This window comes from Tenrec ecaudatus, chromosome 1 (genome assembly GCF_050624435.1).
Source record: "Tenrec ecaudatus isolate mTenEca1 chromosome 1, mTenEca1.hap1, whole genome shotgun sequence".
In the NCBI taxonomy this organism is placed as follows: domain Eukaryota; kingdom Metazoa; phylum Chordata; class Mammalia; order Afrosoricida; family Tenrecidae; genus Tenrec; species Tenrec ecaudatus.
Genome location: NC_134530.1, coordinates 224,635,989 through 224,663,893, shown reverse-complemented (window position 1 = coordinate 224,663,893; position 27,905 = coordinate 224,635,989). Strand labels below are relative to the sequence as shown.

General features: G+C 50.8%; 1 protein-coding gene across 6 annotated transcripts in view; it reads right to left on the bottom strand.

The window, feature by feature from the left end:
• Positions 1-27,905, bottom strand: part of SRGAP2 (SLIT-ROBO Rho GTPase activating protein 2) — a 272,060-nt gene that overhangs the window by 62,043 nt on the left and 182,112 nt on the right. For all 6 annotated transcript variants that reach the window (XM_075529477.1, XM_075529462.1, XM_075529489.1 and 3 more), the window contains exons 5-8: positions 23,293-23,355; positions 13,514-13,729; positions 12,573-12,701; positions 3,731-3,955 (exon numbers count right to left, since the gene is read on the bottom strand). In XM_075529477.1, coding sequence (XP_075385592.1) covers positions 3,731-3,955; positions 12,573-12,701; positions 13,514-13,729; positions 23,293-23,355 — 633 coding nt within the window. The remainder of the gene's footprint in view (positions 1-3,730; positions 3,956-12,572; positions 12,702-13,513; positions 13,730-23,292; positions 23,356-27,905) is intronic.

Genomic DNA, 27,905 nt, shown 5'->3' with positions numbered 1-27,905 from the left:
TCGGCAGACGATGCTAGACGGCCCCAGAGGGCATGGAACATGGCAGAGCTTGGCATTTTCCAAAGAGCCATCTTTTCACCCCACCAGCCCTGCGTGTGAGGGAAGCCTGTCCTTCCCCCAAGGGTCACGACAATGAGCTTTCCCCCAGCAGCCCCCCGGTGAAGAAGGAATGACTCGCTGCTTTTGGATGGGCATGGCTATGGCATGAGGTCACAGTTCCAAGATGGCGGAGAAGGAGCAGACGGCGGGGAGAGTTGGGAACTTTGGGAGGCAGGAGATGGGAACCATGTGGAGGCAACTTCTGTCACCATGCCACCACGTGTCCCTTAACCTGTCATCTGTGGTGAGACGTCTGGACGCAGCCGGCCGCCTTCCTCCCCAGCAACGAGTAGGCACATTCACATGCCCGCAGTCCATTCTCTGGCTTGAGAAGACAAAACCTCTCTTCAAGTGGCGGAGGCTGGGACTTGACCTTTCCCTCCATTGGCTTTTAAGCTCCCCACTGACTTGACCTCCTCCCCCAGCCGAGAGGCCGGCCTGAGCCCAGCTCTCAGATCTAAAGAGAGCTGACTTCACTCTGGCTCTTAGAGAAAGGGACACAATGGAGAACGTCAGTGGCCAGAATGGGTCAGTGCCAGAGAGAAACTCTTTGGCTGCCTGATGTCACCGGTCAGGCATCCTGAGCCCCACAAGCCTCTGGGGGTGGCAAGAGTAGAGCCAAGCACCTCCTTCTCATACATCTGAGAGCGCTTGGCATCCACTCTGGTGGTGAGCACCCAGCGTACCAGACTCAGTGTGAGGCTTGGCCAATTCCAGGGCTTTCGGTCAAAATGCCACCCGAATGTTGGCCCTCGTTCAGCCTTCCAGACCGCTCTCTCGGGTAGCCTCCACACTCTACCGACAGCCGCACTGATGGGGACAGACCAGCTGCAGGGACCAAGAAGGACCTGCCCTCCCATCACTTACTTCCCAGTGATAAGGAGGCTAAGCTGGAACCAGAGCCTCTGCCAGCACTGGGGCTGATCCTGGCCTTGGCCTGGCTCACATACAGGAGGGAGCCTGGCAGGAGGGAGCGTTAATGGTTTTTAAAGTAACCCAGACCTAGCAGGGAGGGACCACAGAGGGAAAGCTACCCCCACCCTCAAGCCTGCTCCTTTAAGCAGCAGCGCAGCAGCAGAGGCATGCTTTGGCAGTGGGTCCTTTATAGGGGTACAAAGTAATAAATTCCAGCTGTGCTCAGAGTATAGAAATGAGGCTCTGACAAGGCGGGGAGGGGGCTCGAGAACCCAGCTGCTGATTTCCCCGTTTATGGAGATGGGCTCATAAGGCAACTCAGTCTACACCAGGAAACGTAACCCAGTGCTCAGCTGGCCCCAGCTCTACCCGTTCTTGGGAGGGAATCTCAGGGGCAGTTGGAGAAGGGCTGACAGCAGGCACTTGGAAGGTTTGCCCAGCAGACAGGGCAGGTGAGGAATGAAGCTTCCGGGGGCCGGGCTCAGTGACACCCTTCCCCCACTCTCATTGCACATGCTGCCACCACCTCACTTCCCCATCTGTTCAGAGGCTGACATTTCGGAAGCCTCAGCAATGGAAACCAACTGTAAATGGGTTGGTTTTCCCCGAGAAGCAGAGGAAAGACGTCTTCTCCATATTTCTGTCTTTGGGATGGAAATGGCCCACTCCCCAAAATGGCCTAGTGATCACAGCAAATCTTCTGGCTACACTGATAACAGCGGTCACTCCCAGAGCAGGCTTTCTTCCAGTCTGGATCCTGATCTGAGGGGAAGCAACGTTCTGGTGACAACGCTGAACTTTTTTTTTGGCTACCCAACATCCACCCCTTTTGGTAGCTGGCTTGATTGCTCTATGGGGGAACCTGTCCCTAACACAAGCCGTGCGCTGTGAACGGAGCTCTCCGTGACTCAGAGAAGAAGCACGTGGTCCACGTATAAGCCAATTAGAAGACTGCAGAAACCCAACCAAGGGGGGTTGGCTGAAGGATAAGCACTTCACCCAATCAGAGTCCACTGAGACACAATGAGACGGTTGTGGGGACCTCTGGGCAAGAGGGAGATGTGCTTTCCACTAGATTTCAACTTGCAAGCTTCCAAAACAAAAAACGCCAACAACAAATTAACTGCCATTGAGTTGATGCCAACTCACAGTGACCTTACAGGGCAGGGGAAAACTGCCTCTGTGGGTTTCTAAGATTGCAGCTCTTTACAGGAGTAGAGAGCCTCGCCTTTCTCCTGTGGAGTGGCTGCTGGTTTCAAACTGATGACTTTGCAGTTAGCAGTCTAACTTGTAACCACTACGCCAAGCTGGAAATCAGTCCCCTGGCCCCAGGAGGAAAAGGCCTGAGAACAAGAAGTAGAGCAAAGAGACAAAGTCGTGATATGCTTTTTGGTCCTTAATCCAATCAGGCCTACAGATCCATCCAGAACTTCACTATTATATAAGCATATATACATCCTCTCTTCTGACTTGGCCAACCCCACCCCAATAGAATAGTTGGTTATGAGTTGGCTGTGAACTGCAAGTTCGCCAGTTCAAACCCATTAGCTGCTTTGTGGAAGGAGAGATGAGGCTGCTTGCTCCCATCAAGACTGACAGCCTTGGGAGCCCTGAAGAGCAGCCCCACTCTGCCCTGTGGGGTCGCTAGGAGTCAGAACTGGTTTGAGGGTGATGCGCTTGGTTTGGATTTGTTTTGGTCACAGGGCCTTGGTGGCATAGCGGGTACACTGCTGGTGTGCTAACCAAAAGGCGCGAGCCCATTAGCCACTCCATGAACGATGCAGAGGTCTCTCTGTCAATGTGAGATAGTTCTAGTCTGTCCTATCGGGCCACGATGCGTCAGAATCCACTCGATGGAGGCAAGTAGACGTGGTCTGTGCTGGTCTTGTTGCAGTCGCTGGGGGTGCAGAGTCCTAAACTGCGCCGCCCTTAGGCCATGCTGCCCTGCCGGCACAGCCAACCTCCGGCGGCGTTTTAGCCCCACCCCTTTCTGGAGGGCTCCATTCTGATTTTCATGTTAAACAAACCAAACCAAACTCACTGTCACTGAGTCCATGCTGACTCATAGCAACTCCCAGGAAAGGCTGGACCTGCCCCTGTGGGTTTCCAAGACTGTAAATGCTTTGTGGGAGTAGAAAGTCTTACCTTTCTCCCATGGAGCCGCTGGTGGTTTCAAACTGCTAATCTTGTGGTTTGTAGCCTACCATGTAACCCAGCAAGACCCCAAGGGAATGATCGATAGACTTTATTATTAATCTCTTAACCTCAGGAGAATAGGACCTCCCAGAATCTCATGACAATAGAATCCACACCCCTGGTAAACTGTAGCCCCACAAGGCCTCTATAGCCTGGCTTACCCCCAGGAATCAATTCTTGTAGCCTACCATGTGGCACGACTCCCTCCCCCGAGAAGTTTTGGAACACACCTGCTGATTGCCTCCTTTCAGCACACTGGCCCGTTCAGGTCTTTCCCTATGAATTTTTCTAACTCCTTCACACCTTGGCGACCTCTGCAGCCAGGCTGTTTGCCCCCTTGAGCATGCAATCCCCAGGGACTGCAGGCGCATGCTCAGTCCGTGCTGAGTAAATGAGCCGTGTATGCGTCACTTCGGTAAGACAGACACTTGCCTGACAGGAAGCCAGCCTGCCCAGAGTTATGAATCTAGAGACAAGTGAGACAAGAGCCTCTGGTGCTGGGGTGTGGAGAGGGCCTCACCATGTCCCCCATGTGGGGCTGGAACTCAAACTTCATAGGTGGGCAGAAGACATTGTTGTACATCTCCATGAGGCGCTGCTTGTCGCTGATGGCATCCAGGTTTTCTACTGCGTTCTCGATGGTGTCTAGGCCCTCGTGCTTGGACTGCTCCAGGTTTAACTCGGCCGAGAGGAAGGTGCGCAGGGCCCGGTTCAGGCTGGCATGGTAGCCCAGGTCACAACACTGCTGTGGGTCAGAGACAGAAGGCCTGTGAGCACCGTACACAAGCTGAGGGCTTGGTGGGCAAGGAGGGTGGCCCTTGGGGCAGATCTGAGACTAGCATGCAGTGGGAAGAAGGCTGACAGGCCAACCTCCAAGCTTGGGAGTGAGCTCTGTTCTTGACTCCCCATTCCATGGGTGCTTACACACCTCAGCGGGTGTGGTGACTAGAACGAGGTTGATTCATGAGGATGACAAGGTGTCATTTAATCCTGTGTTGTGGAATTCTGTTTGGTAAACACAGGCAGGGGTCTGTCTATTTTTGGTTTGTCTTTGGAGGAAGTCATCACAAAACTCAACTATGAGAATGTGGCTGCCAGTCCGTGAGGGTTCCTGTAGGTAAGCCACTACACTGCAACCAAGCAACCGCTTCAACATTCAGGCATCAGAAATCAGGATTGTTGTCAGAGCAGTTAATGTCCCCAAACTTACTCAGAACTCTGGGTGGGTAAAAAGAGAGTGGGGCCTTGGGAGGTGTACTCATTTTCCATCAGGCATTCCTCCCACCATTCTGAGACAGGCCTTTGCTGCAGACTAGGATTTCTGTGCTGAGGCCCTTGTCCTCCAGAAATTGCAGCTGAATATAGGCCCAAAGAACTCAAAACAAGTCTTCATGGAAAAATTCAGACCACGTAAGAAAGAAAATGACACAGAAGAGAATACAGCAGAACACCACCGCTGGTCAAGGAGGCCAGTAGCCACGGAAAGACCACTTCCCATCTTCTAGCCTGCTTCCTCTACTGCCAAACAGCCACCTCTGACCGGGGTGGTGGTTTCTGGTGGCCCAGCAGCGACCCAAGAGGCTGTGCACGTGTGCAGAGGCTGCCTCTGGGAAGGCGCTACAAGGACAGCCATGCTGGTGGGCCTGGATGTCTTTGAGGCCTGCTTCAAGCAAACCACTTCTGCTGCTCCTTCTATGTAACATCTTGCCGATTCTGCATAAGGTCTGGCTTGGAGAAAGAGCTCTTCTAGAGAAAAGGATTGGAAATCCTTGGGCTCAAAGGTGTTCCCAAGGTCCTCTTCAGTTGCTACATTCTATAAAATGATGACAGACTCACTCTCCGGCCCTGAAGGGCTCGGAGATTCACATTTCTAGAACTTCTATTATGCTATCTATCGCTCACCTCACTCTGAGGTCCAGAAGCTAAGACCTGTCAGAGAGGAAGCATCCACAGATAAAGATGATCTGTCTGAATACCAGTTCACTCCATATGCAGACATCAAATTAACACCACCCCCCAGTCAAAGATCACACTGGGAGCGGTCGTTATTGGGAAAGAAAAACACGTGGTACACTCCCTTCTCCTCAGAAGCTGACAAGATGCTCAGTGACCGAATGCCTGTCAGGCTGAGCTCTGGGTTCAGTGCCAAGAGGCCCTGGCAGGTGCCTGGCTGCGGCGGAAGAACAGCAGTTACTGCTTAAGGAGAGGCAGAGGATGGGGAAGCATTACATTCAGTGGGGAGGGAAGAGCAAATGGAAGCAAGACAAAAGCGGCTGATTGGGAGGCTGCACGTGCAGGGCGCCTGCCTGCCTCCACTGGGGGATGCTGCTTGCTGGTCTGGCCAGCCTGCCATTGAACTCAGAAACCGTCAGTGTAGACCCCGGTGGTTAACTCTATGCCTCTCTGTCTAAAGACCAAAAGAAATGGCGCTGCCCACCCACAGGCTGAACAAGTGTGTGTGATAGAGTGTCTAAGGAGGGTGAGCTCTTAAGGCAGAAAAGATGGAGGGGGAGGCAACGTGCCCTTCATAAGCCTTTGCATGCTTCTGGTAACCCACCTTTCCTCTTTATTCTAACAAACCCTACCCTGTTTCCCTCTGTCTTATCTTACACCAGTGCTGATTTCGAACCTGGGTGATGTAATGGTTATACGTTGGGTTGTGAGCCACAAGGTCTGCAGTTCAAAACCACCAGTTGCTCTGAGAGAGAAAGACTAGACCCTACTCCCATAAAGAGGTCAGTCTCGGAAACTCACAGGAGCAGTTCTACCCTGTCCACGATGGTCGCTATGAGTTGGCGCCGACTCGATGGCAGTGTGAGAGAGAGTGCTGCGTGCTTAGCTGTCTTAAAATGTGTGCTGAAGAACCCTCCATAGCGCTCACGTGTTTCTAAGACAAAGTTCCTGTTCCCCCGTTTGGCGAGTAAACATTGCCTCCATTCGCTGCGTGTGCTTTCTATAGACCAGGCAGTGTGCTATGTGCTCGGTGTGTATTCTCCATGCTAATCCTCACAGGAACCCTGATGAGGCAGAGAGCACCTGAATTTGCCAGACGGGGGAGCTGGGGCTCAGTGAAGTTAACAAACTGGAGCAAGGTCAGAGAGCTGGAACAAACTAAGATAGCCTCAACTGACCCATTCCACACTGTCTCCATGTTCTTACTCAGACGTGTCCTAATCCAATGACATGCTCTCTGTGTGGGGCCAAACTCAAAACCCAACTCACTGACAGCAAGTTGTTTCTGACTCACAAAGACCCTACAGGCCAGGGAAGAACTGCCCCTTTGGGTTCAGAGATTGTCCGTCTTTGTAGGAATGGGCAGTCTCACTGTTCCCTTGTGGAGCAGGGACTGAAAATTCATGAACCTGAAATCAGCGGTGTGACCGTCAACAAGCTATGAGCCCCTCGGGGCCAGTGAACACAGGAAATATATTGGCATCTATCAGGGACCATACCACTTACTATAATATCCTTCCTGAAACGTAGACCCTGCTACTCGGCTGCTGGATTGGGCCTCATCTTCTTGATCAAATCAAACTCCCTACTTCGGGGAAGTCAACCTGACAGCCCCGCACCCCTGACCTATGCTTGGAGCCGTACCCTCGTGCAGCCCCAGCGTGTCACAGTCTGCTCCCACACGCTGGAACTGCCCTTCCCTATCACCTGGGCCAGAAGGTGAGCTTCAAGGGCCTGACCAGCGTCTTATTATTCTTTCTGGCACTCACCATAATGCCCTTCCCATAGCAGACGTTCCAGAAACTCAGTTGATGGGCTGAGGCCAGGGATCTATAAATCCCAGCCTCTCAGAGAATGACCCCAACCAAAGCCAAACCCATGGCCACGGCCTTGGAGCTGGTCCTCACATATAATGAAGGGCCCCACAGGCCAAAGAAGAACTTCCCCTGAGGGGTTCCAAGCGGTAGGTCTTTCTGGAAGTAGATTGCCCTCTTCGCCCTCTGAGTAGCTGGCTCAAGCGGCTGGCCTCTTGACTAGCAGGACAGCACGTAAGTACCGTGCCATCAGGGCGCCTTGGGGAAGAGTGCACAGAGGTGAAGTCAAGTGGGTAGATGTGACCACTGAAGCCTTGTTTTGTTTACTCTGCATGCCCTAAAGGGACTCTGGTGGCTTAGTGGGGGATGCACGGGGCTGATAAGCACAAAGTCAACAGTTTGAAACCACCAGCCTCTCCCCCGGGAGCAAGAGGCGGCTTTCTCCTCCTGGAAAGAGTTACAGCCTTGGAAATCCACAGGACCAGTTCCACCTGGTTCTTTTGGGTCACCGAGTCAGAGTGAACTCGAGGGCAGGGAGCTTGCCGGAGGAAGGCAGGGAGCTGGTCCACTGCCTCTATCTACGTGACTTCCATAGCTGGGCTGGGCCAGCGAGGTGGTTTCTGCACTGTGGTATGCCTGCCCTCTGCATCCCTGAGGCCCCGGGAGTAAGAGCCAGCATCTGAGCCATCAGCAAAGAAGCCTTTCTGGTGTTCTTTGGAAATCTCATCCGTCTCCCAGGAGAGCCCCAGTGGGTAGAGGCAGCACATTATTTTGTCTACAATGGGGACAAAGCAGGCTTTCCACTGCCTCGGAAGAGTCTGTGGCCCTTTCTGGGTTATGTCAATGTTTGAAGAGAACCCTCTGCAGGGACATCAAATTCCTACAGCCCAACCAGATGTCTGATGACTGGAGCTGATGGCTCATTAACCCTTTACCAGTGAACTTCTGCACTCCAAGGCACCACGGAGAGACACCTTGGAAGAGAAAACGGGTGTCTCCTAAGCTCGCCCTAAGAGAAAAACACAGTTCACCCTAAGAGAAAAACGCTGCTCTTAGTAAAATTTCCTGAGGAAATTGAGCTCTGACTTTGGGAACACATGACCTCCCAAACTTTCTGTCCACAGACGCTCTGCATGGGGACAATGTGCTGTTCTTCATTTAGCCATCTGCTCCTGGGCTGAGCTTGCCTCGGGAGGACAGGGAGGAAGCTCACATTCCAAAGAGGCTCCAGTTCTTAGACGCTATCAAGTGAGCTCAGAATGTCTTTCTGGCCGGCACTCAAGGTCTTCCTGGCATGTGTCAGATGCCTCCCATAGATGCCTCTAGTCTGACTTTCAGGCTTATGCCGGACTATAAAAAGCAGTTGAGCCAGCCTTGTGTCACTGTACCAGGGATGGGGGTGAGGATGTGTGTGTGTGTGTGTGTGTGTGTGTGTGTGTGTGTGTGTGTGTGTGTAAAACCAACCACAACTTCTTTTCACTTATCCTCCATGCCTTAGGCACACTGAGCTTCCACACTCGGAGGGAGGCCGACAGGTCTGCACAACACAGATGGCAATGGACTGGAACAAGACTCATTCCACAGCAAGTTCTGGAGACTGTCAGGATCCGAATGCCAAGGTACTCAGCTTCCCTACTTCCCCCTGCTCAAACTGCCAGTTCAGCTACAAAGTGTGGCTTTTGGGGGCCTTTTGGGGGCATCACTTACTGCTATCGAATCAATACCGATTCATGACGACCCTATTGGACTGGGTAGAACTCCCCCTGTGGGTTTCCAAGGTTTAACTCTTTAATGGGAGGGGAAAGTCCCATCTTTTACCCCCGCAGAGCAGCTGGTGGTTTCGAACTGCTGACCTTGTGGATCGCAGCCCAACCCATAACCCTTATACCACCAGGTCACTTGCATAGGTCACTCTAAAAAGGAACAAACACTGATATGAGCAACCACATGGGTGAAGCCTAACAACCTGCTAAGCAGAAAAGGGAAAATATCAGAACATATCTGCTGAATAATCCCATCTCTGTGAAATTCCACAACGGACCATGCTGGCTTATGTTAAAACAGGCTGCCTAGGGGTTGGGATAAATTAACTGGAAGGAAGGAACTTTCTGAGGGGATGACAATATTCTGTAGCTTGACAGAGATGTAGGTTCCAGCTCAACCACTGCTGCTGAGTCGGTTCTGACGCATAGCCACCCTGGAGGACAGAGCAGACTGCTCATTAACGTTTCTAAGACTTAAAAATCTTTATGCGAGCAGCCTCATTTATAGCCTCATTTTTCTTTCATTGAGTGACTGGTGGATTTGAACCACCGACCTTGGGGTTAGCAGTTCAATACTTTGTATGGGTTTCTCAAAGTTCTCCAAACTGTAACAAGTCATTGTATGAAAATTGTACCTTCATTAAAAATATATATATACTTAAGAGGCCCCCCAAATAATCTTGATTTAAGTTCTCTTCTCTTCCTCCTTCCTTTTTTCAATGAATATCTGATGCAGCTAGCTCTGTTTTAGTGCCGGTGGCTACTAACGAAAAGAGAAGACTTGGGACTTGCCCTTGGGGAGCTGCTGCTTCTGCTCTCAGGGCTTTCTGAACCCCCAACTCACAGTAGAAAATGAACATCGTATTGCAACACCTGTCATATATGAACATGTACACCTGCACCCTCACCCCACAAATCAGTTTCAAAAAGTACAATGTAACCTTACATGAGGATGTCTGCTCTCATAACGATGGTCAGCCTCAGAAATCCTATACAGGATTGCTGTCAGAATTGACTCGACGGCAGTGGGAAAATGGGAAGTGTGATACGCTCAGATTTACTCTATTCATTTATCAAAAAGTAGGTCAAAGCCCCTAATGAATCAACATCTACAGTTTGAAAAAGGCTCAGCGCCCCCTGTGCTCACCTCTGGCACTGCAATTGCCTGGTTTCATAGACAGGATCTGATTGCGCAGATACGAAACCCTCCAGGCCAAAAAGACATTTTTATTCCTTTCTGTAGCCGTAGTGAAGGAGCCCTGGGCAGTGCATCTGGCTTCTAATGGCAAGGCTAGCAGTTCAAAACCACCAGCTGCTCCTTGGGAGAATGGTGAGGCTTTTTGGGAAGAGCGGCAGTCTCAGAAACCCACAGGGGCAGTTCTACCGGGTCCCATAGGGTCGCCGTGAGTCAGAGTTGACTTGGTGGTAGTCCGTGCCTGACACCACTCTCCCCACGAATTACTAAACATTTACAGTGCAGAATAATATCGTACTTCCCCACCCAAGCCCCCTTTTAAAGATAGTAACTACATGCCCCAGGGAGGAAGAGAGAAATAAAACAAACGACAAACTAACAGGATCTAACAAGACACGACAAAGGCACTGCAGCGGGAAATGAGCGCAGCTTCACTACCCACATGGCCGGGAAGGCTGCCAAGCTGGACTTAGCTGTGGTAACCTCGACCCGCACCCCGGCTGGGGGGACACGGGGGTGGGGGGAGGTGGATTCTTTATGGTTCGTCGGAATTAGGCTCTTGCCACACTTACAGACAGCCACCACAACAAACTCGAACAAGTTGGAAAACAGCTTGCTTCTCGGGTTGATTTTGAAACACCTGCTACAAGCAGTTAGTGAGCTCAGCAGCCAACCCAAAGGTTGGAGGTTCCAATCTGCTCAATAGTGGACTCCATGTGCTTCCACAAACCCAGCCACTGAAACCCCGTAGAGTGCTGCGTTACTCTGACGCACGGGGCGGGGAGGGGAGAGGAGAGGCACGGGGTAGAGTCAGCAAGACAGCAACTGGTTTGGGTTTGGATTTTGGCTCACACCTGATACGAGGATCTGTGGATTGCAAAGGGTGTGGCTCGTTCATCGTAGCCCTTTCTTTGCTGAGGTCAGTGCTGTGGAGCAAGGGGTGAGAAAGGGGCTCTGCAAGGACACACCAGAGGGACAGGTGTAGCCGACTCGATGGTCTGGGTGCCAGATAAGCCAAAAATGAGCCTAAGAAAGAACTGATTATCTCCCTTGTGTTGAGAACAAGTCTCTCTCCCAACAGTGAGGGGCTGTCCCTCTGAGGAGGCAGAAAGGATCTTGTTTAGGGCTTTGACCTCCACTGAAGGGCAGTGTTCAGATTGGCATCAACAAGCAGAGAGAACAAAGAGGCGCCTGGGCCGGACTCAGGGCTCCGTTTACCCAGGGAGACGATGACACCGGGGCATTAGGAGGCTGGACGCCAGGGAATCCAAACTCCCTGGGTGAAGACACACGACTCGAGTTCAGAAAAGCTCCCAAGCAACCCTGATAAGAAACCAGACGTATGGGCCAGTTCTTCAGTTGACGGAGGGGAGATGAAGCAAAGGGCAGCAGTCCAGGGGAGTTAAGTGATGGCCCCAGGTGACCTAGTGGGTTATATAACAGTGAGTGAGTCTTAGACCAGAATCCAGAACCCCACATGATGAGCAGGTGTGGCGGCAGGTCTGCTTGAGGAGAAACCAAGCCAGACACTCTTGCGAGGCCCATCTACTGAGAGCTGGAGGCCCATGCCAAGCCTCAGTCAGAGAGATGGGGACACAGACGGCACATCAGCCAGTGCCAGGGCCCTCGTGTCGATGGTTGGAGGGGGAGGGAAGAAAGGGTGTGTTTATGTGGCTTCAATCAGGATTGCTTCAGAAACGGGGCCACTTCACATCCTACACAGAGGGCTCCCAGACTCAACCCTACGGTCTCAGGGAAGCAGCGGGAGGAAAGGAGCCCAGGACGGACCTAGAAATCCAAAGACAAAAGGCTTATCCTTTGTGGCGTGTGACTGGTGGTGGTGGAGTCCGTTTTGACTGGTGACGCCATGCGTGCTGAGCAGAAATGCAATCCATTCATAGGATTGTCAACGGCGGGTATTTTGGAAGTCAATGGCCACACTTTCTGAGGCATTTCTAGGTGGGTTGAAATCTCAGTCCTTTGGCTACTGGTCAAGTGCATGTGGCTGCCCAAGACAGACCACACACTTCTTCCCAACCACCTTTGCACCCCATTTCAGAAAGAGCAGGCCAGATATCAGGGCATCTAGAAATCCTCCAGATCAAGGTCCTAACAGTGGTGCCACCGCCTGCGCCCCAGATTCCATAGCCACAAATCAGGGATTATAATATTTACCTACAGGGGCGATGTGACGATCAGCCCAGATGGAATTAGGAAGTATTACTGTCTTACGAATGTCAATGGGAGCAGTCTTTTCAACTCGTGCCACCAACTTGTATAGAGTAGCTGGTCTAAGGGACTATTGCTTTGGGGGTGGAAGGATAGCATGATGATGAGCATGGGTTTGGGAATCAGACCCAGGTGCAAATGTCTCCATTACCATCAGTTGACTCTGGCTGAGTGAGCCAGACTCTCTGAATGTCAATCTGTCAAAATGGGGAAGTGGGGACTCCACGGGATGATGTGTGAAGTGTTTCTCCTGTCACCCGGCAAGCCCCTGATGGACGGTGGCTGCCATCTTCGTTAACTATTCTCAAGATACCCTGAGGTTGCTGAGTAACGCAAGTGGGGTGCCGCGGACCGGGGTTCCAGTGCTGTGAGAGAGGTACCCTTGTCGGCCTGGCTTTAAATACTTACATCAATAAGGTCCGACAGGTCGTGGATGTAGTACTTGAAGACGGACGCGTTGGTTGCCTCCAGAGCCAGTAAGTACTCATTCCGGGCTTTAATGGCCTTCAGCTTATTCTCCGTGTACTTGGCTTGGCGCTGAAAAGGGAACAGTGTTCAATTTTACTTTAAAAAATTATTTTCTGAAAAGGAGAGATTGTTCTCTGAGAGATGAAAGTACAGTACATTCAAGAACCGCATTATGCTGCTATTCCCAACGCGCGTCTGCCAGAGATTGGGTTCTAATTCTGTGTAATGAGATTCCGGCTTGGAATGTAGATCGATGCAGGAAAGGTTAACGAGGTGCCCTGTGTCAGAGCCGTGTCCCACTTTGGTTTTCTCTGCAAATGCCAGGCTCTGTCCTGGCATTCGGTGTCACCCAAAAGAAGTTTCCCTACCCCTGACCCTGAACACCTGACATCCCAAGCCAAACTCAGTCCACACCCCCCTCCCCGTCCCCCTCCCCGCAAATGCCCCAGCACTAGTAGAGCTAACTGGCTCTGTTTAGTAAATGGACTGGGGAGGATGACTACTGGTTCTCATTTCTCTGCGAGAGCAGGGCCTGGAACCTTTACTCTGCTAGGAACCATTTGGATATTTGTTACATCATTCACAAGTCCTAGTGGTCAAGCATCTAATACCACTCACCCACGGTGTGATGGCTGGAATTGCTGCCCTCAGCTGAGACATCCGATGTTAGCTGGTAAGGATGGTTTCTTGTCCTTAAATGGCTGGATGATCCCCACCCCCAGGCCAGAGGTTGACAACTTCCAATACCTAGGATTTCTCCCTCACGAGGGCTCACCTTGCTCCCTTGCTCTGCTCTGCAGGGCACCTATAAGGGTGCTCCTGGCAGACTGGCTTCCCATAGCGATCAGACACGACCCTGCCTGCTGTCCAAGCACACGCACCTTCTCCTTCATCTTCTCGATCTTCTTCACCGAGCTCCTCCGGACGTGCTTCTCCTCGATGCGAGCGTGCGACGAGGAGTCGGGGGAGCGGGGAGTCTGCCGGTCCTCCTGCTTGACTGATTTGCCAATTTGCTTCTCCTCCTGCTTCTCCGCTTCCTTCAGTTTGCTCTGAGCACTGATGCTGTCAGCGTTGTACATGTGATATGTCTTCATGACCTGCAAGACAGCCCCGCCCGTGCCCCTAAAGGTCAAGCCAATAGGGTCAATTCTCTGCTTTACAGATGAACAGACTCCAAGGGACCTCTGTCTGCCACGGAACAGTGTCCTCAGACCCTGAAGGGCAAAGTCCAAAACTGTTTGGTTCGGTAAGCACCATCGATTAAAGACTGCTGGCACAGGGAAGCAGGCTTTGGACGACGTCAGCATGTCTTAGGCAGGGCGGCATGCCCACCATGTATTAATTATTCCTGTTCCTTATCGTTGGTAAAACATGGCTCTTCTTAGCAGCCAAGGGCTTTCCATGGCTTCCCAGTACTGAGTGGATGCTGCTGTCAGCATGCGTGGGCAGGTTAAGAACCACACCAAAGGCAGGGTTGTGGAGGAGGAGACTGTCTACTTCACTTAGTTTAGAACATAAAAGCGAGAAAAGGCTTTATACTGAGGTTCTTTATACTGGTCTGGCATTCTGGGGGACCGTCTGCTTTGCTCTGTTTTGATCAAACACCCAAACCCTCTCCACTAGAACAGCAGCCACGGTAACAATAGCAGCTTCCACTTGCTGAGCCCAGGACACATTCCCAACCTTGGGCCCAGTGCCGGGCCAGCAGGCCTCTCCTTTGAGCCTAGTAGCAGGTCTAGGATCCAGACCACAACCCACGGGCATGGTAGACCAGCAGAGTGTGAGGTAGCTAGTTTATTGTGCCAACCTGGCCGATACACATGTGGGATTAATTGAAGGGCAGAGAGATAAATGGCTCGGCTTGTTTCTTGCTCTTTGATCATCAGACCAGTATGCGGCTGCCTTGCTTGTTCTTTGCCTCAATTTGCAAGCTACACTACCCGTGGGGCACCTAACCCATGGACTGTGTCGCTGTAATTTGAGGCTCCTTCAAGACCTGCTTTGCCACACCATTGGAATTTACATCTTTTGAGCTGGGGACTGTCGGACCCTGTCATCTGGTTGACTGTTGGTGACTTGTTGTTTGCTGCCTGTGCCGGATAGCCTGAAATGCTCTACAGAGGACTACCTGGTGGCCCTCAAGACTTGAAGGACTGCCAGTGTCTCACAACTCTCTCACGGGAGTGAGTTGCACTGAGCCATTTGTACTGCTTTAGAATTTAATTAACTGTTTCCTATGTTATATATCCATCTATGTGTGAATATATATATATATATATATATATATATATATATATATATAATTAGCATTCTGGTTTTGTTTCTACAGAGAACCCTGTCTAACACACAGTGATTCAGCTTAGAGTCTGGGAAGGAAGAAAACCCACAGCAAGTGCAACCGGGGTGGCTATAGCAGGGGGTGAAGCACCAAAGCAAAGAGGTGCTTCCGGTTGCTAATGTCCCATCAAAGCATTTCCATGAACAAGGAGGGTGAGAAACAGGAAACTAGCTGTTCCTTTCAAATCTTCTGCCACACTCCTCCCTCCAGAGAGCTGTTTCTGAAACACAGGAGCCTCTATTTCTCTCTGGACTGAAGATGCTGCTACCATGTGCTATTGTAATCTCAAGTTCAAGAGTGCTGCACTGTGACGCCAGGGGATTTCGTTGAGAGGGGACTGGGAAAGTGGAGGGATCGGGGAAGAGCCGAGTGAACAGAGGAGGGGACGAACAGTAATGGCTATATTTGGTCAGTATGTACCTCATGCCAATGCTTTATGAACTTGGCTTCATTAAATCCTCAATGCGACTAATTCTACTTTTAAAGATGAGCAAACTGAGGTTCAAAGAGGTCATCATACCCAGTCGTGAGCTTGAACTGCCAGCCTTATAGCTAACAGCCCAACACCTGGCCCGCAGTGCCACCAAGTCCCTTCAGTAGATGACAAAAGCAGGATTCAAATCCAGGTCTGTCAGACTCCAAGTCCACATTCTTAGCTACAAAGTTACACTGCCCCTCCTCTGTATAAGACTCAAACTCTAAACACCAAACTGGCTGCCACTGAGTCTTATAGTACAGAGTAGAACTCCCTTGGTTTCTGAGGCTACAACTCTTTATGGAAGTAGCAAATCTCATCTTTAACTGCTGATGCGGCTAGTGGCTTTGAACTGCTGACTTTGGTTAGCAGCCCAACGCGTAACCCACTACATTACCAGGAGTTCTTTGCATAGGGCTGGAGCTGGGTTAAGGGAGGAAAGGTGAACATATAGAAAGTTTGCATGGTCTATCTAACAAGGGTGGTCTTGTGCAGACTGGTTTCTAAAGGATGTACCGTAAGAATGCCCAGTTATTTAAGCCCGCCTCAGCAGTTAAGAAAACATCTTACTTTCCCTTAGTAACTCACTACGGGCTGGGCATTGCTTTATTCCTGGTAGCCAACAAACTGTCTATTCATGACAAGAGGTGCTCAGAGGCTGAACATGTACAAGTTTGCTTGCTAAGGGTCTGAAATCATGGAAGCCGACCCAAAGTATCTTAAAGAGATAGTGCATTCCCTGAGGGATGGACGTTGGCCCAGCAGCCCGCTGGGGACATTGGGTAGTCTCTGGAGGCATTTTGAAGTGTCAAAGCCAGGGGTTTGCCACTGGCAGCTGGAGGCCAGGGGTGCTGTTAAGTACCACACGACAGGAGGGTCGCTCCCGGCAAAGACTTATCCAAGCCCACACGTCAGCAGTACCAAGGTTGAAAAGATCTCCGCAGGACCCTGTGGATACCCTTATCCTTGAGATGTGCGCGAAGGCATCTGGCGTCCTGGGGCCATCGGGCAGTGCAGGGTAGAGTGCGCCACTGCAGACACGGCTACATGGAAAGGGGGCATCTTCACATTAGAATCTGCGTTTGACCCAGTGAATTTGTTCCGGTGTTTAATGTTGCCTGCTTTCTTTCCCATTGTTTTTGGGTTGAGTTTGACATCATTGTGTTGTGGTGTTTGTTCTGTGTTTCTGTATTTAAACTCCAGAACAGGCACATCCATAGTGATTGGATTCAGTTTCCTCGGGTGATGGCAGGGGAGCTTGGGAGGAAATGGAGAGGGAGCAACAATGAGCCCAAGAAAGAAGAAAATGTTCTAAAATTGAGGGTGATGATGATTTCCACGATCGAGGAGGCCGAGAAACCGGGAACCGTTTCATATGACTGAACTATTGAATTGTACGATATGTGACTTATATGTCAATAAAACTGAAGAGACAGTAATATTGGGATACTGAGCAAATCCAAGCTTGCGAGAATCTAAGTGATGCCCCATTTCGGATGAAGTCTGTTTCCAATCAGCTTCACCTTATTCTGAGCCGGAGGCCATTTCCTACAAGGGGAAAACGCTCACACTCAGCATGGGAGCAGCGCTACTTAATGACAACGACCACCGCATGGAAGGCTCGTCTGAAAAGAAACCGACAGCCAGCTCATGATCAATGTCAAGAGGAAACACTGAGACTGAACATGGAGACCTCCCCCCCCCCCCCCCCGCCAAAGCTCAAGGACACAGTGCGAAGAAGACAACAAAATCCGAAAAGACCACCATTTAAAACGAGGCTCCGGTCCTTGGAAGAACTCAAAGCGCAGTCTTGTCACAGGAAAAGTGAAACGCTCCCCGTGTCAGAATCAGTGCATTCCAGAGCAAGGGCAGGCACCACTCCTGCTTCTCATGTGGGCTCTCCTCCACAGTCGGGAGAGTGTGTGAGTTCTCACCATCCCTGCGGTGGCCCAGTGACACCAAGCCTCCTCTGTGGAACCACTGTGGGGAACTCCTAGTGCCCTCGCCCAGGGAAGACTGAGTGCCTCGAGGCTGCAGCTTGAATAAGCAACGTCTAAACAACTGGGCAAAAAGGGACGCCAAGCTGAGACGAAGAAATTAGAGGGAAAACCTCAGAAATCCACATTCTCAGTTCTAAAAGGCTTATCACTTTCCTTTGAAAAACTAATTTTTAGTCCATGCCCCTAGCTCTGATGCTGCCTCACACCCCACTGAAAGAAGATAAAAGCTTTTAAATTATGAATTTATGATGAATAGAAATAGAGCATGAGAATGGTGGGATGGGCAGGTGGTCAGTAACTCACTGAACCCTTCACCAAATGTGGGCACAGCCCAGAATCAACCTGCTACATGGCAGAAGCCCGAGAGGAATCCAAAGTCGTGACATGACCCCATTGTGGTTGAGCTGACTCAGCAGATCCTACAGGACAGAGAACTGCTCCATAGGGTTTCCAAGGCTGAAACTCTTCCTGGAAACAGACTGCCTCATCTTTCTCCCGCAGAGTGACTGTGGCTTCAAACTGCTGACCTTTTGGCTAGCAGCCCTATACTTCACTCACAGCGTCACCAGGCTCCTTTGAGTCGCACGGAGGTGAAACTACAAACAAGCGAGATGATGGGAATCTACTTAAGAACCGCTGAGTCCCCCCTCTCCTTTCCCACCATCACAGACAAACTTGAGGTCTACTCTCTTACAGAGTCTAGACTGGCTAGCTAGGGGCTGGGTAAGGGCCGTGAACTGAAGACAGGAGGGTCAACAGGAAATTATATATTGAACATGAGGGACATTCCAGGGCTTGTCTCAACTCAGCTTCCAGAGGTGCAGTCAGCAGAGTTCACGACTCAGAAATACTGCTATCTGCAATTCTCCACGGACAAGGCCTCGCTAGTTCATGCTACTCGGATGGCCAGGTAACACAGAGCTTCAGCGCAGACAGCTTAGCCGAGGACCGCTAGATCATTGAGGGAAATCTCCAATGTGGAAGATTATGACAAAAACAAGGGACTGTGAGGAAACCAAGAAAATGTCTAATAACAATCCATCAATAATATCCCCAAGGAGACAAATGGGAAATGAAAAGCTACTTCAACCTGAAACAAGAGCAGGATGTTATAAAAAAAGAGCACTCAAGAAAACACTGAGAGCGCCCTTGTTAATTCAGACTCCATTCAAGTGTCCCTTCAAGGACCCTGAGCTCAGCGCCCCTCCCCTGTGCACACACGGAAAGAAGTCTCACCACTTCGTCCGTCTTTTCTGTGCTACCTTCTGTTATTTTTACGCAAATAGTGCGTGCCAGCTTTCTTTGTTTGTTTGCCAATGGCAATCTCCTGTCAGGTATTTTCCTATGCACTATGCCAATTCATTACATGCTGCTGCTGTGTGTGGGGAGGGGAGGTGGATATGAAAAAAAAGAATCTGGGGGAGGGGCAGAGTGGCTAGCAAACAAATACAGAAGGTTCTAGAAGACTTGAGTTATGTGAGTGAAAATGCATACTCTGTCTCTCCCTATGAAAACATAAATGCCTGCAGTTCAGGGCCATCCTTTGTCTTTGCATCCTTAATGGTTTGTACCCAGGGCAAATAGACAAGCAGAATTAGGGGACCAGAAACCACTGCTTTGAGCAAACAGGTGCCAAACACCAGTCTGAAGTGGCCCCTCAGGAAGCCAGCTCCTGTACTGTCAGGGAACATCCAAGTATTTTCAGGGCGAGCACAAAAGCATCACCACCACCTGTCTGCCAGTGCGCTGCACCCTGGTGGCTTGAGTATGGCTGGCATGCTGGGAGCTATGCCATTGGCAACGAACATACCACCTGGGCCATGTTTCAGTGGAGCGCCAGCTTTAGACAGACGAGGAAGGAAGGCCTGGTGATCTGATGAAAATAAGTCAGTGGAAGCCCTATGGGTCATGACTGTGCTGTCCGACTCACTTTATTGTTGACATGCCAATATGAAAGATCAACTACACTCCTGGCGGAGGACATATTTGGTGACGTAGAGGGGCAGTGAGAATAAGGGGTACTTGAAGGAGCTAGACTGTCACAACGATCACATCAATGGATTTGAGCATGCCAGCAATCATGAGGACAACATGGGACTTGGCAATATTTTGTTCTGTCGTACACAGGCTACCCCGAGTCGGAGTCAACTTGCCTAGAGCTACGTATGTATGTAATCGACAAGCGTTTCATACCTCCGCGGGCAACAACAGCCCCGCCGCACTCTCTCAACACCTCTTCTCTCTCGTTAAAGTCCAAAGCTTCCTGGGCTCTTCACGTGCAGCCACTTCTTCTGGCTTCAGTTCCCCCAGCACACACTCTACTCTTTCCTGTGGCAGATTGCTGGCTATTCCTGATCTGGCCTCTGAGTACCACTGAGGCAGAGAGTTGCAGAATTTCTCTGGTAGGCAGCATGCTCCAACTTCAAAGGAATTTCTGGATCATCAGCCAGAAAGTGAAAACCGCACATGCTATGGCCTACGAATCAAAGAGCTCATTCCAGTGGGGGACACATGTGGAGAAGACTGCGCTGGGAATGCTCTCTGAATGGCAGCTGTGGGAAGCGGCCCCTGGCACAGAGTGCCACGTCAGGGAAATGCCAAGCCTGTCAGGGAAAAGAGGAAGGAGCAGCTGGGCAGCTGGCCTCTGAAGGTGGGAGTCTAGTCCTCTTGGCAAAGGCCTCTTTCTTCACACCTGGGCACTTACCCTTGGATCATTCAGGTTCCAAAGTCATTAAATTACCAGCCTTTGGGTAATCAGTCCCCCCCAAAAGCAGTAATGGTGGGCACTGGGGAAAGATGGGCCATCCACAGAGCACTGAAAACTCTCCTTGGTTTCCTCTTTCCAGTGCTCACAGATAACTTTTATTGCCTACATGGTACTGAAACCAAGAGGCACAGCATCTCTTCTGTGACTTCCTGAAGCGCTCTTCCAACTCCTCTGAGCAAGCAATTGTCCAAAGATAGCACACAGAGGTCCAAGTTCCCACTCGATGAACTCATGATCTCCTGCATGGTGACGAATCATGGCTTTCCCCAGGACTTTCCCAGTGTCAGCTCTGGCAGTCTTGTGTCCCAGGAAACTCAGCAGTCCCCAGTGAAATGGGCCAGTTGTAAGCCCAGTCCCAGAGTGCTTTATTCAGTCCACTCCTAAATTGACCTTGCCCTCTAGAAGATACAACTTCTAATGTGATTCTAGGAACTTCCTAATGGTCTGTAGAAGCTGTAAGCTCATTGGATATTTCCAGGAATATGTCTCCTGCAGCTCTCTCCGTCAGCCCTCAGAATGAAGGCGGCGACCCTGAGGATATGGACATATCCCTAAGTGGTGTTCAAGATCCCAGGGTTGTAGAAGTTAGACATTATCCTCAAGTCACGAAGCTGGTGGTCAAAACAGGGCACGATCTTGCTTGCTGAATTCAGGAAGCTCTAATTCGAGTTTCTCAATCTGGGCACAACTATTTTGAGCTTGTCGTGGGGCAGGAAGGGACTGTCCACGGCCCTGTGGGTTTTAACAGCAACCCTGGCCTCTGTTAGCTAACAGAACCCTACCTGTTCCCTTGAACTATAGTCTCTAGACACTGTGCCATGGCTGGGGTTGAGGGGAGTAAGCTCACCTGCTACCATAGGCCTACCTCCTCTGAAATTTTTCTAATCTCTACTTTTTACTCATTTTGATTGGCTACTGGGGGAAAAAAATCCCTCTCTGGCTAAGTCTTGGACAGATTATAAAGTTTGTAAGCAACTGATCTCATGGCAGCGATGCCAATTCTCTATTTGAACACGACTGGGAGGACTTGCCCGGTGCATTGGTTGTGGCCTCACAGTGAGCTGCCCACGCAGCTGGCCAACACTGGACTTCGTGAAGGCTGCAGGAGGAAGTACCCGTGAGACTCTCCTCTGGCCCATGCAGCAAGTCCCAGAGTTTTTCCTCACTCTAAGAAGTATGGGTAAAAGCCAACAGACCCCTGGCTAGAGTTCTTCCTACGCTGGTTTCCGTCTTCCCGGGCACAGATGCAAATAGCAGAGGCCTACGTCGATGAGTGGGAACTGACTCAATGCTTGTGTTTGGTTTGGAGGTTGAGAAGACGCTGTGGGGCTATAAGGTAAACCTTGGGCTGCTGACCGAATCTAGCAGTGGTTCAAACCCACCAGCTACTCCATGGGAGAAAGATGAGGTAGTCTGCTTCCATAAAGAGGGACAATCTTGGGAACTTTGTGGAGAAGTTCTCCTGGCTCTACAGGGTCATTGTGAGTTGAAATTGACTTGATAGCAGTGGGGTGTTTAAAAAGCTTGGGTGATGCAGTAGGTTACGCATTGTACTACTATCCAGAAGGCTGGTGATTCAAACCCACCAGCATCAGTGTGGGGAAGAGATGAGGCAGTCCTCTCCCGGAAATGTGGTGGACAGTCTCAGAAGCACTGCGGGGCAGCTCCACTCTGTGTTACAGGCTATCTGTGCGTGTGAGCGGCTTGATGGGGAAGCCGTTTAAGGGAAAAGAAAAGGATTCTTATGATGTCATTTTCTATCTTAGTGACTCCTCTGCCTGGAGAGGCGCAGTAGCTTTTCCTGGTGCATAGAAGATGCTCTACAATTACACAGAAGTCAAGCGTGAAAAGGGAAGGGCTCTGGGAACGGTTCATGCCAACGTGCTTCCGTCTTTCTCACAGTCTTAGCTTCAGTGAAAAGAAACGCAGATCGGAGCACTGAACCAAGGGGCACCACCTATCTCTGGGGCTGCAGAGGGGAACAGCTCTCAGAGCAGAGAGCCCGCCAAGCCGGGCAGCACTCGGGACTGGTCAGATGACTATAGCCACATTGACTCACTGAACAGTTGCCATGACTAAAGGACCACACCTAGGCGTTTGGATCAAGAACATGGAATTCTCTGATCCCACATGCCTGTGAAGCATGTCACCACGGCCTGTTCTTCCTGTGAATTAAAGAGAGAAGAAAAGAGAAAAGGCAGCAAACGGCAAGCAAGCCAACAATGGAAAGCAATTTCATCACCAAAACAGGATGGTGCGACCTTGAAGGACACAGAGTGGCCACAAGCCTGCGGGAGGGGGAGGGGCCCCACAGGGCCGGGTTGTACCACTGCAATCGTCCCTGAACAGCAACAGGCGTGTGTGTGTGTGTGTGTGTGTGTGTGTGTGTGTGTTCAAGTGTATGTTGCTTATAACTAATGAAACATGGCTGAGGAAACATCCCCCCTTGCCCCCCAGGCAAGAGGAAACACGCATCTGCCTCAGGCACCATGGACCTGAAGCTCTGGTCAACTCAGAAAAGACGGTCTTGTCCAGGCCAGCAGTCTGCCTCTACTCGAAGGTCTGGCCTTCAGAGAAGCCCAGCAGCGAGCTGGTGCACAGTTCTCGGGCCTGACCTGGCCAGTGATACTGGGGGCTCTGAGCACGCTGCTTCCCTCCAGAGCAGATCACCCAAGGTCTGATGCACCACCTTCAACAGTGGACTCTTACCACCGGGCATGGGCCAGGAGTGCTTTGTCCCTTGCCGCCGTGAGACCCGGGGTTCCTGGCTGGCTGTGATGGCGTCCGTTGTGTTGGGAATGTAGGCCCTTGGTTGATCTCTAGGGATTTTACCTCAGATGAAGCCAGATTGAACCTGCCTGCACAGGTGAGGAGGGCTCTTCTTTTGGGAAAATGTGTTTGGGCTCATTTGAGTTTGAAAATACGAGCATGGACAAGAGAGAGGGGGATGTGTGTGGGGGGTCACCCCCTGATGGGGACCAAGCTCAATCTAGTTCTGTTGCTGATGTGCCCCGAGAACCCCACGCTGCCAAAGGCTGCTTCCCCTGCTGGTCAGAGAGCCGGGCCCGCAGCTGGTTTACCGAGTAGAGCTCGTTCAGGACCTTCATCAAATCGTCTTGGAGTTGCTGGCCGACTTCTTTACTCTGCAAGGAAAGAGGAATGGAGGTTAATTGGGCAACAGAAGGAGGGGGCAGCCAAGGCAAGGGCAGTCCTGGCTCTCCAAACAACGCAGACTCAATTAAGGGCCATTATTTAACCTAGCAAATCAGATAACCACTCAGATCCGACCCAATTACGGTCAGATTACTCAAAGAGTTTTAATAAAATGAAATGGGCCCCTTCTAGAGCTTAGCAAAGGCAATCCTGTGGTGTGGAGAAGGGGTTGTAGCCTTTGGTTTTTCAAATGGTCTCCCGGGAGCAGGGCTGAAAGCCACATGCTACCTAGCAACTGTTGTTAGGAGGGACACTGGAGGCCAAGCATTCCAGGGGACTGGGGAGGGAGGGAAGATATGAAATAGGATGAGGAAGGAAGAAGGAGCCGCATATTAGGGAGTTCAAGTACCTAACAGAAATAGGAAACTCCAGGTGGGAACAACTACACCTCTTATTTACTTGATTTCTACCCCAGACCCCCAGGACAGTGGGGCCTCCGCAGTAACGACGGGCTGCCGGATTAGCTACCATTTCTCCATTCTGATCGTATCTATTATGGCTTCTCCAACTGGTTAATCCTGCGCAGCGGGGACACTCAGATTCCTAGCTGCTGCCACCCAGCACTGGCATCTATCCACAGAGAAAGAACACATGTACCGAGACCGAGGAAGCAGAAGGAAAGAAAGCCACGCCTGTTTCATGTCCTGAGAGAGCAGGCAGTAACACCGATTGGCATTCCTGGGGCACTGTGGGGGGCAGGCTTTACTTCATCTCCTGCCAGCTCCTTCCAATTCTTCCCAGGAAGAACCCAGATACCAACAGCACGCATCCAGCAGCAGGCAGAGGTCGGCACCCAGGCCCAAAGAAAAATAAGGCCTTCTCTGTCAGAGACATAATCACGAAGACTGCTTTTGCAAGATGCATGACTCTAAACAGTGTTTGTGTTTCCTCCCGGCAATAAAAGTAACCCAGTGAAACCGGCCAAAGCCAGGAGAGGGGCGGGGTGTGGTGTGGTGTAGGGGTGGGGGACTCTCAGAGAAGGAAAACCCAAAATAAGGTGGTCCCTCCCTCACTGAGTTCCTGCTCTTACGGGCTTTTCTGAAACCAATAAAGACGATAAAAGGTCTTTTAAAAGAAAACAAACATAAGTCTTAATTCTCTCCACTTAAAAAACCACCACTTGATACTTTGATGTAAATTCATTTGATCTTCTCTCATTAGTCATTTTAAAAATCAGAATTACACACATACACGTAACTTTTTCACTTGCATGCCTACTCTGAACATTTCCCTGTTTTTTTTTCCAGTAATATAAGAATGCATAATATTGATGTAGGCCCCCTTCTTGGACATTTATTTTGCTTCTGGTTGTTGTTGTTTTTTTGTAGTAGCAATGCTACATTGTTATTTTGTATACAATTTATGCACACACTTTCATTATTTTCTCCTAGAATCCATCTCTAATTCAGACCTTGGTAGTGTGTGTGCCTTTTGGGGAGCCCAGTCTCAGGGGCCCGGGAAGGGTTGCTGAGCAGGCCACTGTGCTGGGCAGAGAAAGGAAGCTGCGAGGCTAGGGAGATCTGCCCCCAGACCAATTGCAACTCAGCTCACTGCTCTCAAGTGGCTTCCGGCTCATAGCAACCCTGCAGGGCAGAGCAGAACTGTCCCTGTGGGTTTCGGCACTGCAACTCTTTACAGGGGCAGAAAGCCTCATCTTTTTCTCTCTCCATCAGCTGGTGGTTTCGAAGAGCTGACTTTGCCGTTAGCAGCCCAATGTGTAACTCACTATGCCAGGCTCTTTCCGAAAGAAAAGGGGGACATTTATTCCCTGGAACAACTACTGGTTGCAAGACCACTCATTTATATATTAAATTACCTTTGAGAAAACTGCACTCATTTAAAAATACCACCAGCAGCAATATAAGACCACTCCCCCCCCCCACCCTTTTTAATCTTCACGATCGGGGATGTGCTATCTTATTGTAATTGCAGTCCTTTGATTCTAGTGAACTGGAACTCCCCCCCCCCCCCAACAAGCTTATAGGCTATTCAAATTCCTCATCTGCGGCCTGTCCTTTTCCTGTGAGGTATCCATTGTGAACTAGGGCAATCTGCGTGCCCTTTGTCCTGAATAGGCTGGATCTTTCACAGGTAGCAGTGGGAGAGGGTGGCAAAGAACCCTAGGTTAGCCATGAGAAGACTGCCCTTCTATCTCAAGCTCCTCCATCACCAAGTGGGCAACTTTGGGTGACATGGTTAATCATTCTAGGCCTCTTGTTAGCTTCCAGAAAACGGAAGCCTTGGGGTAAAACATCTCTAAAGTCTCTTCCAACCTCTGCCACCCTGCGGTTCCACATGATCTTCTGCCTGATCCAGGGTCTGTATCACATTCACACACCACACCCTGTAGTTCACACTTATGGTTGGTTTCATGCCAGATAAGAAGATAACAGGAAAATAAGCATGTTCTTTCACTGTGGGGCTGTGCCGGATTCAGGGGCACTTGGTCAATCTTAAATGAACCTTTCCCAAATGTCTATCTGCCAATGATGTCAATCACTGCAGATCGCCACTGCCTCTCACAGGCGATCTCCTACCAGCCTCTCCATTGCACCGGGAAGCCTAGAAGGCCCAAGGAGGTGAAGTGAGGCGAAATGACTCAACACCAGGCCCAGAGTCAGCAAAAACGGCCAGGAAGTGAACAAGAGTATCACTTCCCACTGCCTTGCTGACTGCCTCCAGCCCAGCTGCCCTCGTGCAGCCCCCCAGTCTCCCGTTCATACTTACCACCACCACCTTCTTAAGTGGCAGAGATTACTGGACAGGGCCCCATGGACCTACCCTGCTGCTTTACCCAGAACTCAAACAACGTGGCTCCTAGGGAGGGTGTAGGAAAGCAGAACCCATAAAATAACAATTAAGCCCGGGCAGATGTTTCCTTTCGTGTCCTGATTAGTTGGGAGAAGGCCACGCACTCAACTACTATCTCTGTTTATTTGAACAGGCTGCTGCAGCGGTCCGGTCCTGGCTTACTGCTCGGGCGCAGTGCCCTGCGGCGGGCGGGCGGGCTGGGAATCCTGGGCGCGGGCGCAGTGGGCACACACCAGAATGCCTGCAGCCAGCGGGGGCAGATTTGGAAGAGAGGCAGGAAATAGCCAGTGCCTCTCCTTTCAGAGAAAAGGCCACCCTGTCCGTCAGTCTGTCCTCTAACTCAGAAACCTTGCGCCTCTGGGGGAGGGCAAGGCCCCTGCGTCCCAGGAAAGGGTTGCGTGCTGGCGCCTCTGCAGAACGGCTGACGGCTGACTGAGAAAGGAAGCAGCTCGGACCCGCCCAAAGACAAGGGGGACATTTATTCCCCGGGGAGAGCTAAACCTGAGGAGGCCGAGCACATGACAATGAAAGCTCCCCAGCCTTTCCGCTCCCTATAAAAAAGCCAGGGGGTTCGGGGCGGCAGCAGCAGTGGCAGCGGCAGCAGCATTTACAGAGCCGCCTTTGTGCACTATCACACAGGCTGCATCTCTTTTCTTTAAAATTTCTTGGAAGAGAATGAGTCATCTAAACATTGCAGGAAGCCAAAGAGAAGTCCGGGTGGGGGCACAAAAAATTACTTTGGGCAAAGTTTTTCTCTTAAATGTTTGTACAGTAATCTTTGCCTGAAAAAAAATTTTTAAAAGGTGCCTAAATTTAGAAAAGAGATGTGGCGGGTGGCCAGGGCTCGTTCTATGGGATGGGTAGGGAGATGGGGTGCGACCTCATCCTGAAACTCACCACAACTGCAGGGCCGGAGTTGGTTCTCTAGGGGGGAAGGGGAGAGCTGCTGAGGCGGGGCTGATCGGAAAACAGTGAGATTGCGATACCTCCTGCCAGCTGCGTGCTCACAAACTGGTGGAGAACCCTCCCTTTGCAGCGGATCTCGCTGCAGGAGACAACAGAGCTGACGGCCCCGCCTCATCTCTCTGGAACTGTCACGCTCCAAGGCCTCCACACTTGCACACAGATGGCAGCAGAAATGTCAGGAAACCATCAGACTGCCCCCAAAAAACGTCCCAGGAGCCTGTTAACCAGGCTGGATGCACCTCTGCACCTCTTTACACCACTCCCTTTCTTGAGCTTCAGTAGATCTATTCGCATGTCTCCAAACTACCAATTATGAAAGGGTATCAATGTCCTCATCAGGAGAGATGACCTGATTCTTGAGTTATTTAGATCTATACTCATGTGCTTCCTCAAGTTGGGAAAGAAGGGGAGGGGGGCTATTGTTTATTGTATATCTCTAAAGCTGTGTAGCTATCTTTTTAGACACAATAAAGCTATATTATTTGGTAGGCGCAAGATTCTCCCCTAGTTACATGAAAAGGAAAAAAGAGGAAGGCATGTCTGTGCCACGTGGGGAGAGCTAATCTCAGCCCTTCCCCATGACCTAGCCTGTCAGCAGGTACAAACAGTAGAGCCATTTAGTTCTCTGCTGCTTCGCCTGTGTCAGCACTCCCCCCCCCCCAAAGAATCCAATATCCAAGGGCACACGTATCTCCTTCCGCCA